The sequence below is a fragment of the Limanda limanda genome, chromosome 19 (genome assembly GCF_963576545.1).
Source record: "Limanda limanda chromosome 19, fLimLim1.1, whole genome shotgun sequence".
Taxonomy (NCBI): domain Eukaryota; kingdom Metazoa; phylum Chordata; class Actinopteri; order Pleuronectiformes; family Pleuronectidae; genus Limanda; species Limanda limanda.
In genome coordinates, this window is record NC_083654.1 from 20261981 (window position 1) to 20276780 (window position 14800).

Consider the following 14800-nt stretch of genomic DNA (forward strand, 5'->3'; position numbering starts at 1 on the left):
ACTTTCAGGAACTTGAAGAGTGTCCTTCACTGTAAATGACTTTAATGACTTAGGACTAGGGTTGCAAAGGGGCGGTAGGTTTCCGGTAAATTTCCGGAAACTTTCAGGAAACTTTCCATGGGAAGTTTAGCTCGGGAATTTTGGGAATTTGGAAAAAAAAAAAAAAACTACGCAAATTCAACGCTGAGCAATAAAATATTCATTCCAAACTCTATTTTAAAGATGTATGGAATGCATCCTGCACACTACATCACTATTGAGGCCTGCTGTAGAGTGCAGGACTAGTCAGGTAAGTTTCCATGATATTACTGGGGAAAATATATGAGCATGCTGATTGAGGATTGTTCATCTGTTCATCTAGCCTATTTCCATTCATTTATCCATCAATTGTAAAATATGTTTACAGACGATTCCAATTGTTTGGCTAACTATTTATATCTCTGGCATTGCATTAGTGTTTTTTTACAAACACTTTTCTCATCTTATTCTACAGAACAATGCCACGTGCACTCTCTCATGTGTGGAGACATTTCACCTCATCCAATGTAGAAGGAAAGGCTGTGTACATTTGCAAATACTGTGCAAAGACCTATGTTAAGAATGACACAACGATGCAGAAGCATATAGTCAAGTGCCCAAAGTTTCCTCAGGGCTCAAATCAGCCTATGACACAACAAAATGTTTATATTTATGTCTGTATATGACAAGGTAAATACAGTTAGTATAAATTACCCACAACATTTCCAGTTTATTCCCGTTAATTCCCGTATATTCCCGTGTATTCCCGTTTATTCCCATGGAAAGTTTCCAACTTTGAATATTCCCGGAATTTTGCAACCCTACTTAGGACTGTACATTTTCTTGCTGTATTTAAAATACAATTGAAGAAATATATTTAAATTGAATGGTTGTGGATGAATCTCCCGGACCGAGCTTCAAACTCTTTCACTGACTCGTCCCAGTTCCTCTCTGAGAGACGTGTGTTGGTCTCTGCTTCGTCTTCTCTGCTCAGTGAAGTCGAGTCTGGTTTCGTTAAGTGTCGCATGGCCGCTTCTATTGTCATCACAAGATGGCTCCAGCCCCACACACGTGTTGGTCTGTGTGTGTGTGTGTGTGTGTGTGTGTCGTGTTGGGTGTGATTAAGTGAAGGTTGTGTGCACTCATGCAATTCTGCTAGTGTACTCCACAATGTGTGTGTGAGTTGTCGACTCAGCCTTTTCCAGGCGTCCCCTCACTCCTCTAACCCGCTAATCCCTGTAATCCCCTCTCTCCCCCTCCTCTCCTTCCCTCCTCCCTCCTCCCTCGTTCCTCCAGCTCTCTTCCTGTCTCCCACTCCTCTCTTGTCTCTGCACATCCCTCCGTCTGTCCCCCAGTAACGTCTCACTTCTATATGTAGGTGCACAGTGTGGCACAGTTCGCTTCCACTTTGTCGTCATGCAGACTGAATGTGTGGTTTATTTCTGACAGCGCCGGCCTCATGCACTCGTCTTCTCTTCCCTCTTCTTCTGTTATTCATTCACTTATGATGCATCTCTCTGTTTTCCCCAGGCTGTGGAGAGAGAGCAGGTGGACAGCATCCAACCCAAGCTGCAGCACGTCAACGCCGTGGGTCAGGGTCTGATCCAGAGCGCCGCCAAGCACACGGACACGCAGGCGCTGGAGCACGACCTGGAGAGCACCAACCTGCGATGGAACTCCTTCAACAAGAGGGTGCGACTCACAGACACACAAATATACAATATGCACTAAGGAAAGGTGTCAGGAAACAACAACTCAGCTGATTGGTCAACTGCATCAAAGAAAGAGACTTTATTTTGTATTTTAAACACCTTAGATTATCATATTGATTAACAGATAAGGAATCAAAGAGTCAGTTGTTGGCTTTAGTTTGAAATGTGGGTCATTAAGATGTGATTTGATTCTGCAGTTTTTTTTAAATCCTTCTCTCCTGTGTTCAGGTGGCCGAGCGGATCGCCCAGCTGCAGGAGGCCCTGTTGCATTGTGGGAAATTCCAGGATGCTCTGGAGCCTCTGCTGAGCTGGCTGAGCGACACAGAGGAGCTGGTGGCCAATCAGAAGCCTCCGTCCGCAGAGTACCGAGTGGTCAAGGCCCAGATCCAAGAACAGAAGGTATAATCATGTCTTTTCAGAAACACATCAAGTATTTTATATCTTCAGGTCTCAGTTTGATGAGGATCGGTTTTTTCAGCCTGCTCACATTTTCCAGTTTCGGATTTGAACCTTTGACCTTTCGAGTTCTTAACTTCTGCCGCCCACACTCGTCTGTGTTTGAACTCTCACTGAAAATACCAAACCCCCCTGTTTATCAGAGTTTGAATTCAAATTGATATTCAGATGTCCTCAGTGTCCTTTCACCACAAACAGTAGATATTTGAATGTCAAACACACACACACACACACACACACACACACACACACACACACACACACACACACACACACACACACAGTCAGTGATCTGTCTGCCTGGCATCCAAACGCCCCAGTTGACCGTCTGCCAGTCACACTGGCATCAAAACAGGCCCATTCACTCATGGTGGATTCGTATTGTTTTCACACACACGCACACACACACACTAACACACACACACACACACAGGCAGACACGCACACAGATTATTTTCCCTGTTTATCCTGCATACACTTCCTGTGTTTGTACACATCAGAGAGCTCCAGTCTTGACCAGCGATCAATCACAAGTGTTTACGTCCGTGACCGAGAGTGGTGTCGGTGTTTGGCTTAAAGGAGTTAACTGTAGAGACGTGGATTCCAGAGATGAACCGGGGGGGGTGTCGCTATCTAAAGCAGGAAGGAAGTAGGTTCCTGTCTGTTGCTTTTTAATGCGACAACAGTTTACTCCTGAGTAAAGTGAATGAAAGTTTGCTCTTTAAGTCGATTAAATCGTTAATAATTCATGTGTAGAACAAACTTTTTAAAAGATATCTCCTGACCTTATGAGTTATTTCCTGAAGCTCTGATGAAAAGTTTAAAGAGCTATTGATTAATGAAGTTAGCTCCTCTGAAAATAGAGGTCACCAGTGGGAGGGAATATCTGTTACTTTACTATTTTACTTATTAACTTCATACAACTTCATTTATTTAGTGTAACTCGGTGGAAACAAAGATCCACAACAACCAACAAACATTTATTTACATTTCAAGCTTCTTCACTTCTTCATTCTCTGACACAAATACCATCTTACAAAACTTTGTTCTGCCACAGAATACTTTGTACTACGTCATTTTTGAGGCTGCAGTTTATATTTATATACTTTTCAGAATCAGAATCAGAAGGTATTTATTGCCAAGTAAGTTAACACCTACCTGGAATTTGCTCTGGTTATTTGTCCATACAATGAACATAGAAACATAAAAACACAATAAATACACCACACATAAGTAAAACAATAATAATAATAAAAAAACAATATATATTTACTCACTATTTACTTCTTATTTACTCACTTTTTCTAATATTTATACAAGGAAGCATTTATTTAGACATAAACATATCTATATCAAAATATATAAAAGACAAACGATATAAAAAGTGAAGTAAAAAGTGAAATTCAATGGTGTCATGTGAGACTGAATATTAGAAACACCTCCTGCACAGTTGAACCAATCCCGAGTGTTTGTCTCCCTGCAGCTGCTCCAGAGGCTGCTGGACGACCGGCGAGCGACGGTGGAGATGATCCGAGCCGAGGGCGAGAGGATCGCCGCCACGGCCGAGTCTCAGGACCGAGAGAAGATCCAGACTCAGCTGCACCAGCTGGCAGAGAGGTGGAGCGAGCTGCTGGACAAGGCCGGCGCCAGGTCAGTGTCGGGGGGGGTTCAGGGCTGAGGAGGACGTGGGTATAAAGTGTCAATCATCTGTCATCGCCCGACTTGACCTCTGACCTCTCTGTGCAGTGAGAAAAGAAAGGAATTCCACTTAAGTAATTATGAAGAGGTTTCATGTGACAGCCGGGGATTATCCTTTTGGGGGATTTCAGTCTGTGATGAATTTAGACACAAAACAGCACAAACGTCAATTTGAAAAGAAAAGACAATATCACTGTAAATATGTGTTTATATAGATAGATAGATAGATAGATAGATAGATAGATAGATAGGTAGATAGATAGATAGGTAGATAGGTAGATAGATAGATAGATAGATAGATAGATAGATAGATAGATAGATAGATAGATAGATAGATTACTTTATTCATCCCCGAAGGGAAATTAGGTCGTCATAGCAGCTGGTATATTTGAATACAATAAAATACAATACAATAGAATAAAATAAAAAATATTGAGGTAGAAAGAATAAAAACAGAAACACAAGATAAATATGTAGATAAGGTGCAGTGGCAAGATGATGGTAATAGTACTGATGATATGATGGTAATGTTATTGTTAGACAGTATATACATTTAGTACAGTATATAATATAACATAATATATATTTATATATGATAGTAATTATACCAATATAATAGCAGTATATAGTTATAATGGCAGCAACAGTATATATAATAATAATAGTAAATATAATAATAATAATAATAACATGTACATATGCATAAATATGTGTATATAGACTTATATATACAAAGAATATACAAAGAGTATGATATAATATGATATGATATATAGTAGAGGTATAAATATAAGTATTTGACTATACAATAGATAATATAATATACTATGAGTGTAAGAATATGTAGACAGAGTGTGCAAAAGACAATATTATTGTATAAAATGATATATAATATCAATATGGTTTATATTAAAACATATCACATATGATGTGAAGTAAGTGTTGTTGATGAAACACTAACAGCATGTTGTCCTGTGGACTCTGCTGTTCTTATTTAATGAAATCACTTTAAAGCTTTTCCCTTCATTCGGGATCGTTGGTTTCTTTTCAATGCAAATCCTTATTAAAAGTGTTGACAACATTCTTTATGCCTGGCAGCTTGTTCTTAGGAACGATATTATTGCACTTTCTGTCTCAAACACACGATCATTTGATCAGTTTATGAAATTCACCTGGCAGCGGTGTGACACTAAGTCCGGCCCCATTTACGCAACAAGTGAGAGAGTGAAAGTAATAACACGCCAATAAAAGCTCTGGACCTCCTCCTCTTATTCTCCTGGTCTCCTCATCACCCTCCCTCCCTCCCTCCCTCCCTCCCTCCCTCCCTCCCTCCCTCCCTCCCTCCCTCCCTCCCTCTCGTCCCTCAGGCAGCGCCAGTTGGAGGAGCTGCAGGTTCTGGCTCTTCACTTCCACGAAGCCCTGGAGCCGATGGGAGAATGGCTGAGCGCCACCGAGAGACGCCTGAGCTCCGCCGAGCCCATGGGAACCCAGACCGCCAAGATCTCCCAGCAGATCACCAAGCACAAGGTAGCGTCCGGCCGCTCGGGGACAGAGACCGGATCTGGTTTTACTTCAGATTGTAGAATCAAACAAAAGAAAACGTTAGGAGTCACAGGAATCCTCTCAGTCGCAGACTCGTCGATCTACAGGTTCAACTTATTAACTTTACATGTTGCTGAGACTCCAGTTGTTTGAGGGATCAAAGGGAAAACACAGACACACATTTACATAAAGGAAACTTCAAATACAACTTCATTTATTTAGTGTAACTCGTCGGAAACAAAGATCCACAACAACCAACAAACATTTATTTACAATTCACGCTTCTTCACTTCTTCATTAAGTTTTAATTTATTCCTTTAAGTTCAGCTCCTGGATTTAATCTAAGTTGTTCATCTCATTTATCCATCGATGTTTATGATTTCCTGTTCATCTATGATTTTGTCATTTGCATCCTCATATTATTTTATCTGTTTTTTCCGTTGTTTTGCTTTTGTTTTCTCACTTTTCTTCATCTTCTTATAAAACACACACACACACAACACACACACACTGATATACACACACACACAAACACACACGTACACTTCCCAGGCGATCCAAGAGGACGTGTCCTCGAGAGAATCCGAGGTCGACCGTCTCGAGTCCCTCAGCCAATCGCTGACCCCGCTCAGCTGCGCGGCGGACCGTGATTGGTTGAACGAGCGCGTGGGCGCGGTGAGGTCGGGTCACTCGGAGCTCACCGATTGGTCCTCGAGGCGAGCCGGCCTATTGGAGCAGGCGCTGGCCAACGCTCGGCTGTTTGGAGAGGACGAGGTGGAGGTGCTGAACTGGCTGGCGGAGGTTGCTCAGAGGCTCGGGCAGGTCTCCGTCCAGAACTACCAGCCTCAGCTGCTGGCCGAGCAGCACAAACACACTCTGGTACGACTCCGGCAACACAATGAACCACAAAGAAATGTAATCCAGGCTCGATATTGTACAGTGTAACCACGAAGCTCAGGAGGAACCGGGACGTGACGACTGAAGGACGGTGACGGTGTTTCCCTCCGAGTGAAACACGTCTGCACACGTTTTAAATTTAAACCATAAACACTTTGTGGTGGGAAACGTATTCACAGAAGATTGACACAAAATAATAATTACCTACACCCTGAATCTCATGGGATTATGAGAATAAAGAGCAGATTTGAAAGATTCGTCACTTCGAACCTTTGGAAAAGTTTCCCCGTTGTTGTTTTAACACTTTTCATCCTGACGTGTGTGAACTCTGATTCTTTGTCTTGGCTCAGTCTCTGAATGAAGAGATCGTGAGCAGGAAGAAGACCGTGGACCAGGCCATCAAGAACGGACAAGCTCTGCTCAAGCAGACCACAGGTAACACAACACTGTGGTTTCCCCTCAGCAGCAACACACCTGGATGTGGATCCAACGCAAACACACACACAATCCTATAATATGTATTGTGTTAGCTTTTGACTTTTAGCATCCATGATCAGAAACAGGTTGAGATCCTGTGTTTCCAAAAGCAAAGATTGTGAAACTTTAATTGCTTCTGCATTTATTTCCCCATTTTTTTTTTTTGTGTAAGTTTTCTAAGAATCTCTCCAAGCGGCTCAGACTGAATTCAGACTCAGCAGCAGAAACACAGTTTTCCTTGTAGTTTCACATCCAAACCAAATATCTTCAGATCAGCGGTGAACCAAACTCAAACATCTGCTCCTCCACAGATCCTGATATTAGAGAGCGTGCAGACAGGCAGCACTGTGGAGTAGGGATGGGGGGAAAAATCGATACAGTTACAAATCGTGATTCTTGTGAATGACGATTTTAAATCGCCATGCTGCCTCCCAAATCGATATTTTTTATTAAAAACATATTTATTGGTTTATACGGGGGGGATATATGGAGGGAGCAAGTTGACCAGCTCTTGTTTTTGCACAAGAATCTAAACTCACCCAAGCACTAGCTTTGTATCGCTTACATGCAAACAACAATAGCCTACTTTTTGTTTATTTCAAAATTTATATTTTAAGTAAACTTTTATTCATTCTGTTTAATTGACCTTTTATTTATTGTTTAAAAGTAGCCTAGGTGGCATACATTTCTTAATCTGTCAGTTTGTGTGCAGTTGACAGGAGCTATACAATAATAGGGCACATTTTTATTTATTTTCTCTATTGGCTGCCCGGCAGTCATTAAGTTAATGTTAATATTTGAAATAAAACTGGTAAAGCTCTAAGTGACTTTGACTGTGTTGTATTTGAAGGTATGATTCAACATTTTTCCATGGTCCAGTATTTAAAAAAAAAAAGAACCAAAAGAAATACTTCAATGCTGCTTTCCCCTCTAACTTTAAAATATTGTATTTTACAATTAAATGTAGATAGCCTGTTATATATTTGAAGACCAATGTCATCTGTATGAATATGAGAATGAAAGAACAAGGAAATGTTTGGACAATCTGAAGTGGGTCATAGCTGTTAATATTGAGGTGATATAATATATAGTAATTGTTGATTTTCAATCATGAATACTGACGTCTGTAAATACACACTTAAATATATTTCCCATATTATAACACTCATTCTTGCCAGAAGTGCCTTTTGAGTACTTAATGCTTTATGTACTAATTTGCTTTATGTACTAATTTCTAGATTTTTTTCTAGATATCGAATCGCAATACATATCGTATCGCCACCTAAGTATCGTGATAGTATCGTATCGGGAGGTCCCTGCAGATTCCCGTCCCTTCTGTGGAGGCTTGTTGCCCGGTCCACACACATGAAGTATTTACATGTTTAGACCAAGTGCTCACGAAGCTGTCCATCCACGTTAGGACTAGCGACTGCAGAGAGGAATAGAAATAAGTCTCTTTCTTGACCGATCAGGATTATGAAAGCATCAGGACCAGTTCTCACCTCCTCTCACTGACCCGTGCTTGGCTCTGCAGGTGAGGAGGTTCTCCTGATCCAGGAGAAGCTGGACGGCATCAAGTCTCGCTACGCTGAGATGACGGCCGGCAGCAGCAAGGCGCTCCGCACCCTGGAGCAGGCGCTGCAGCTCGCCACGCGATTCGCCAGCGCCCACGAGGACATCAACCAGTGGCTGGACGGCGTGGAGGCGGAGCTCAACAACGTGGAGCCCGACGCCTCGCCAGCCTATCAGGAGAGGCAGAAGGTGGGAGGATAGATCCAGCAGCACGAAGAGAGAAGCTACTGTGTTGATAACTCGAGTCTGTGATATTATTCTCAGCTGTTCCACTGTCGGCGTTTCCATAGCAACATTGATTTCTCTGAACTCAATAAGCTTCTAAAGGCTGTTGAAAGGATTATTGTCATTTCATTTGCAGCTACTGTCCCACATAATAAAATCAAAGCAGTGTCAGTAACAGCAAAGAAACAAAGACACACTGGTTCTATTTAGATTTATGAATGAAATGTTTTCATCTGATTTGTTAAACGACTCGTTCTCTTTCACAGGAGCTGAAGAAAGTGTCGGCGGAGAAGCGCCTGGTGCTGGACACGGTGAACGAGGTGGGCGGAGCTCTGCTGGACCTGGTGCCGTGGCGAGCCAGAGAAGGCCTGGACCGCCTGGTCGCCGACGGCAACCAGCGCTATCGCCAGGCCGACGAAACCATCACTCAGCGGGTGAAGCTGGTGCAAGCTGCCATCCAGAGGTCTCAGCAGGTGCTGCAGGCAGATCACCCACAGACACACAATCTTCAGCTGGTTTCTTTAAATGACATGAGTGTTTTAAACGTCTCCTCCTCCTCCTCCTCCTCCTCCTCCTCCTCCTCCTCCTCCTCCTCCTCCTCCTCCTCCTCCTCCTCCTCCTCCTCCTGCAGTACGAGGAGGCCGTGGACGCAGAGCGGGCCTGGGTCGGCGAGACCGAGCGTAAGCTGGCGTCTCTGGGGCCCTTGAGTCTGGAGCCGGACGTGACCGTGGCTCAGCTGCAGGTGCAGAGAGCCTTCAACATCGACATCATCCGGCACAAAGACACCGTGGACCAGCTCCTCGGCACCAGGGAGGAGATCCTGGAGACCTGCAGCGAGGCGCAGAAGGAGGCGCTCATGGTGAGTCGCTGACGGACAAGCTGCATGTCATTGCTGACTTGACCTCTGACCCCTCTGTGGAGTGAGAAAAGAAAGGAATTCCACTTAAGTAATTATGAAGAGGTTTCATGTGGCAGCCGGGGATCAGCCGACCTCTTGGGGGATTTCAGTCTGTGATGGATTTAGACACAAACGTCAATTTGAAAAGAAAAGACAATATCACTGTAAATATGTGTTTATATCAGTGAGGATACATTAACAGCAACTGAACTTATTTAATTAAATCTCTTTAAAGCTTTTCCCTTCATTCGGGACCGTTGGTTTCTTTTGGGAACAAACACGCAGATCACAATAAAAAAGGCATCGTGAAAACTTCTGATATCTCAGATTCGTCTTCTCAATGCAAATCCTTATTAAAAGTGTTGACAACATTTTTATGCCTGGCAGCTTGTTCTTAGTCACAAATCATCTGAGGGGAAGTTGTAATATCTCTGTGTGACTCCACCCGCTCCTCCAGGTTAAGACCGATTCTCTGAGTTCTGGTTACGAAGCCGTGAGCCAGAAGCACGGCGAGCGCTTCTCGGCTCTGGAGCAGGCTCAGGTTCTGGTGGCTCGGTTCTGGGAAACCTACGAGGAGCTGGAGCCGTGGTTGGGCGAGACCGAGACCCTCATCGGCCAGCTGCCCCCCCCAGCCATCGACACGGACGCCCTGCGACTGCAGCAGGACCAGATGAGAGTGAGAGAGGATTTCAAAGTCTCACGCTTTTCTTTCACTACTGAGACATCGATCCGAATGTTCGCTTCATTTCCACGTTTCCTCTTGTTTCCTCTCCAGCTCCTGAGGGAGTCGATCGCCGAGCACAAGCCGCACATCGACAAGCTGCTGAAGATCGGACCCCAGCTGGCCCAGCTCAGCGTCCAGCAGGGGGCGACGGTGACGCAGCGCTACGCCAAGTCCGAGAAACGCTACCTGGCCATCAAGGAGGAGGTCAAGGGTCGAGCCACAGCGCTGGACGAGGCCGTGTCCCAGTCTGCACAGGTACTGCTCCCAGTCTGATAGATAGATAGATAGATAGATAGATAGATAGATAGATAGATAGATAGATAGATAGATAGATAGATAGATAGATAGATAGATAGATAGATAGATAGATAGATAGATAGATAGATAGATAGATAGCTAGATAGCTAGATAGATAGATAGATAGATAGATTGACTTATAGATAGACTTATAGATAGATAGATAGATAGATAGATAGATAGATAGATAGATAGATAGATAGATAGATAGATAGATAGATAGATAGATAGATAGATAGATAGATAGATAGATAGATAGATTACTTTATTCATCCCCGAAGGGAAATTAAGTCGTCATAGCAGCCGGTATATTTGAATACAATAAAATACAATACAATAGAATAAAATAAAAAATATTGAGGTAGAAAGAATAAAAACAGAAACACAAGATAAATAGGTAGATAAGGTGCAGTGGCAAGATGATGGTAATAGTACTGATGATATGATGGTAATGGTATTGTTAGACAGTATATAAAAATAGTACAGTATATATAGTATATAATATAACATAATATATATTTATATATGATAGTAATTATACCAATATAATAGCAGTATATAGTTATAATGGCAGCAACAGTATATATAATAATAATAGTAAATATAATAATAATAATAACATGTACACATGTATAAATATGTGTATATAGACTTATATATACAAAGAATATACAAAGAGTATGATATAATATATGATATATAGTAGAGGTATAAATATAAGTATTTGACTATACAATAGATACTATAATATACTATGAGTGTAAGAATATGTAGACAGAGTGTGCAAAAGACAATATTATTGTATAAAATTATATATAATATCAATATGGCAGACCCGGGTCTAATACGTGTTATTATTTACAGACTCTAACACAACTCGATCAAACTTAAAAGACATTTTTCTCCCTGAACTGAAGATGTTTATTAGATTAAAACCTTGTGACACCAGTGACGATAGAAGATGTTTTTATTAAATGCTGTTTATTGGCCCGAGTCTGTTTACAGCTCTTTATGAAGTGTCTGCTTCCCGTCATAAAAAAAACAAGATGTTATTACTGAACAGCACGAGGTTCATGTGACTGTGTTTGTGTCTCTGCTGCATGTTTGACACCGAATGATAACCAGGATTTATTGTGTAGCTTCACAAGTTCAGCTGAGGTCACATTTCATTATTTTAGAAAGAGAACGAGTCTCGAACAAATGTTGTCATCCAGACTTTCTTCTTTATCACATCATGTCTTCATTTGTCCAATTTGTTTTAGCTTTTCTTTCCACTCGGATATTACCAGACATTTTTTTACTGTATGCATGTGTCTGATTTAACTCATTGAAATGTTTCTCCACCCCCCCGCTCCCTTCAAACTGATCCACGTGTTGCTCCATCTCCTCCTCCTCCTCCACCTGCATCATGTTTGTTCTTGTCCCTCATCTCCACCCTAATCGTCCTTGTCTCTCCTTCCTCATCCTTTAACCCAATCCCTAATCTCCCTCATCATCGTCACTCGTCCATGCAACCCGTCCCATCCCTCGTTCATTGTGGATGTGCTGTGTGTGTTGACCCCCCCCACCCACCCACCCGTCACCATTTTCTCCATGGTCACTGCTCACTACATCACCCAGCTGGTAGAGGTAAGACCACAGACTGACCACGTCCACCTGAGGCTGTGGTTACGACACGTGATTTGGTCAATTCATCAGATGTGAAGCCACAAAACTCATTCATTCATCAAGACAGTAATAATAAGAAGTCTGGATTCATGCTGTTTATACATTTCTCTAAAAAAATATCACTCAAATCTCGACTGTGGCTTCACTGATCTCCATATTGATCCAAATCATGTGTTTGCCTAAGTAACCACGAGTCTGATCTAGATCTGTTAGGACCGATTCCCTCTGTGTCCGAATGTCCACGTGAATTAAGTCTAAAACTGAGACGAGCTTTCCAGGGATTGTTTCACTCTCAGATTCAGACTCGATTCAGTCGTAGTCGTCCTGTTGTATCAGAAGAAATCCTCCTGTTGTGTATTTTTACTTCAACTCAGAAGTGTGAAGACGTTTTTAGATCCTGTCCCAAATGTCTCTCGAGTCCTTTAGAGTGGACTCAGCTGTCTCGATAGCTCCCTCTTGTGTGGTAGATCACGTCCAGCTCGACCTGGATGACACGCTGAAAGTGAAATACTGAGATATTACACAGATGAACCTCAAGGCTTCAATTTGATTTTGATTTTAATTTTTTAAATCCTCAAATTTAATAGAGTCGGCTAGCAGTGGTGTACAAAGTACTTGAAAGCCATACTTTAGTAAAAGTACAGATATCTTACCTGAAAGTGACTTCGGTAAAAAAGTAAAAGTCACCCGTCAGAAAAAGACTTGAGTAAAAGTCTTAAAGTAGCTCATATTAAAAGTACTTAAGTATCAAAAGTATCTGGTGTTGAAATGTACTTAAGTACCAAAATTAAAAATGCAAAGTGCTTTTTATAGAAGGCCTATACAGACACAATACAACCCAAAATGTTTCTCCTCAAGATTTATCTCAACTGACTGAAAATTTATAACAACAATATGCATATAATGTATATAATGTATAATTTTACCAATTTTGAACCCTAGATGCTGAGGTTCAAATAGTAATAGACGAGTGTAATGTAAGAAGTAGAAAGTACAGATATTTGTGCTCAAATGTAACGAGTAAAAGTAAAAAGTCGTCAGGAAAATAAATACTCAAGTTAAGTACAGTTATGTGAAAAATCTACTTAAGTACAGGAACGAAGTATTTGTACTTCGTTACTTTCCACCGCTGTCGGCTAGAGACGCCCACGTAATATATCAGTATTTCCCCACTTTCAAAATGTCACACAGATTTTGAGAAACCCAGCAGCCTCCACACACTCTCTCTCTCTCCTCCTCTTCCTCACAACTTCTCCCTCCGCCTCTCCTTCCGTTTTCCAGTTTCACGACAAGATGGACCCCCTGCTGGAGACCCTGGAGGGCGCGGTGCAGCGGCTGAGGTCGCCGCCCCCGGTGGCAGCGGAGGTGGACAAGATCCGGGAGCAGCTGGCGGAGCACCGGGCTCAGGGCCTGGAGCTGGACAAGCTGCTGCCGAGCTTCTCCGCGCTCTGCGCCCGAGGAGAGGAGCTGATTGGTCGAGCTGCCCGGGACGATCCTGCTGCTCAGGGTGAGAGACGGAGACAAGCACATGACTCTGAGACTGACAGACTGAATCTCACTTTATTCTATTGAAGAGTATTTCTTTTTAAAGTGTTAAGTTTTGGAGGAAGTGTCTCAACCTGGAATTCAATTCAATATATTAATATATAGATGTCACAGACACTCATCCCTGCAGGGTCCGAGACAGTTTGAAACACTAGGTGGCGCTGTGAGCCGTGTTCATCCCATAAATTAACTTTTTTTATTACATTTGGTAATAAATATGATATTAAAACCAATATTAATGTGTTTCTGATCAAATAACAGTCATATAATTTAGTTTACAGCTTTAAAATCAAGGTGTGTTTCAGTATCTGTAAAGGTTGATTTAAAGTTCACCTTTGGTTTAATTTAATGATGAGCAGTTGTACATTAAAGCAGGATTATTTTTATGTTTTTATATTTTATGTTTTTATATTAAATGTTTTAGGTACATAACAATGGACATTTGGTAATAAATATGATATTAAAACCAATATTAATATGTTTCTGATCAAATAACAGTCATATAATTTAGTTTACAGCTTTAAAATCAAGGTGTGTTTCAGTATCTGTAAAGGTTGATTTAAAGTTCACCTGTGTTTTAATTTAATGATGAGCAGTTGTACATTAAAGCAGGATTATTTTTATATTTTTTATATTAAATGTTTTACGTACATAATAACGGACGTTTGGCAAGAAAAAAAACTAAAATGCGACCAATTACTAAGTAAATAACTAAAGAGCTCAGTCAGATCTTCCGCGTGTGTCTATGATAGTTGTGGTTTCAGTTAAGTGAAAAATTAAAATGCTATATTTGGCACAAAGGGTGAGTTGAAATCATGCTGGGTCATAAACAGGCTTCTGTCGTCTGAGGGTGAAATACTGAAAAGATGTCTCGAGTTCAAACTGATTCACTGACTGAACAATCGAGGAAAGTTCATCTTTGTGTTTCTCGAAGCCGGCGGGCGAACGAGTGTCGAGTCCCACAACGAGCCGGCGCTGCTCCTGCATGTTTCTCCCAAACGCCAACACGTCGTGAACACAAGCGTCTCTGTTAAACCGCTGAGGACAGAGCGTTGTGCTGATGCCCTCGAG

At 41.8% G+C, this 14800-nt stretch overlaps 1 protein-coding gene across 2 annotated transcripts in view; it reads left to right on the forward strand.

Annotated features, from left to right (window-relative positions):
• Positions 1-14800, forward strand: part of macf1a (microtubule actin crosslinking factor 1a) — a 134101-nt gene that overhangs the window by 93590 nt on the left and 25711 nt on the right. For both annotated transcript variants that reach the window (XM_061092257.1, XM_061092256.1), the window contains 12 exons: positions 1549-1710; positions 1959-2129; positions 3670-3836; positions 5252-5411; positions 5979-6305; positions 6674-6758; positions 8335-8561; positions 8864-9070; positions 9229-9456; positions 9953-10171; positions 10271-10474; positions 13466-13691. In XM_061092257.1, coding sequence (XP_060948240.1) covers positions 1549-1710; positions 1959-2129; positions 3670-3836; positions 5252-5411; positions 5979-6305; positions 6674-6758; positions 8335-8561; positions 8864-9070; positions 9229-9456; positions 9953-10171; positions 10271-10474; positions 13466-13691 — 2383 coding nt within the window. The remainder of the gene's footprint in view (positions 1-1548; positions 1711-1958; positions 2130-3669; positions 3837-5251; positions 5412-5978; positions 6306-6673; positions 6759-8334; positions 8562-8863; positions 9071-9228; positions 9457-9952; positions 10172-10270; positions 10475-13465; positions 13692-14800) is intronic.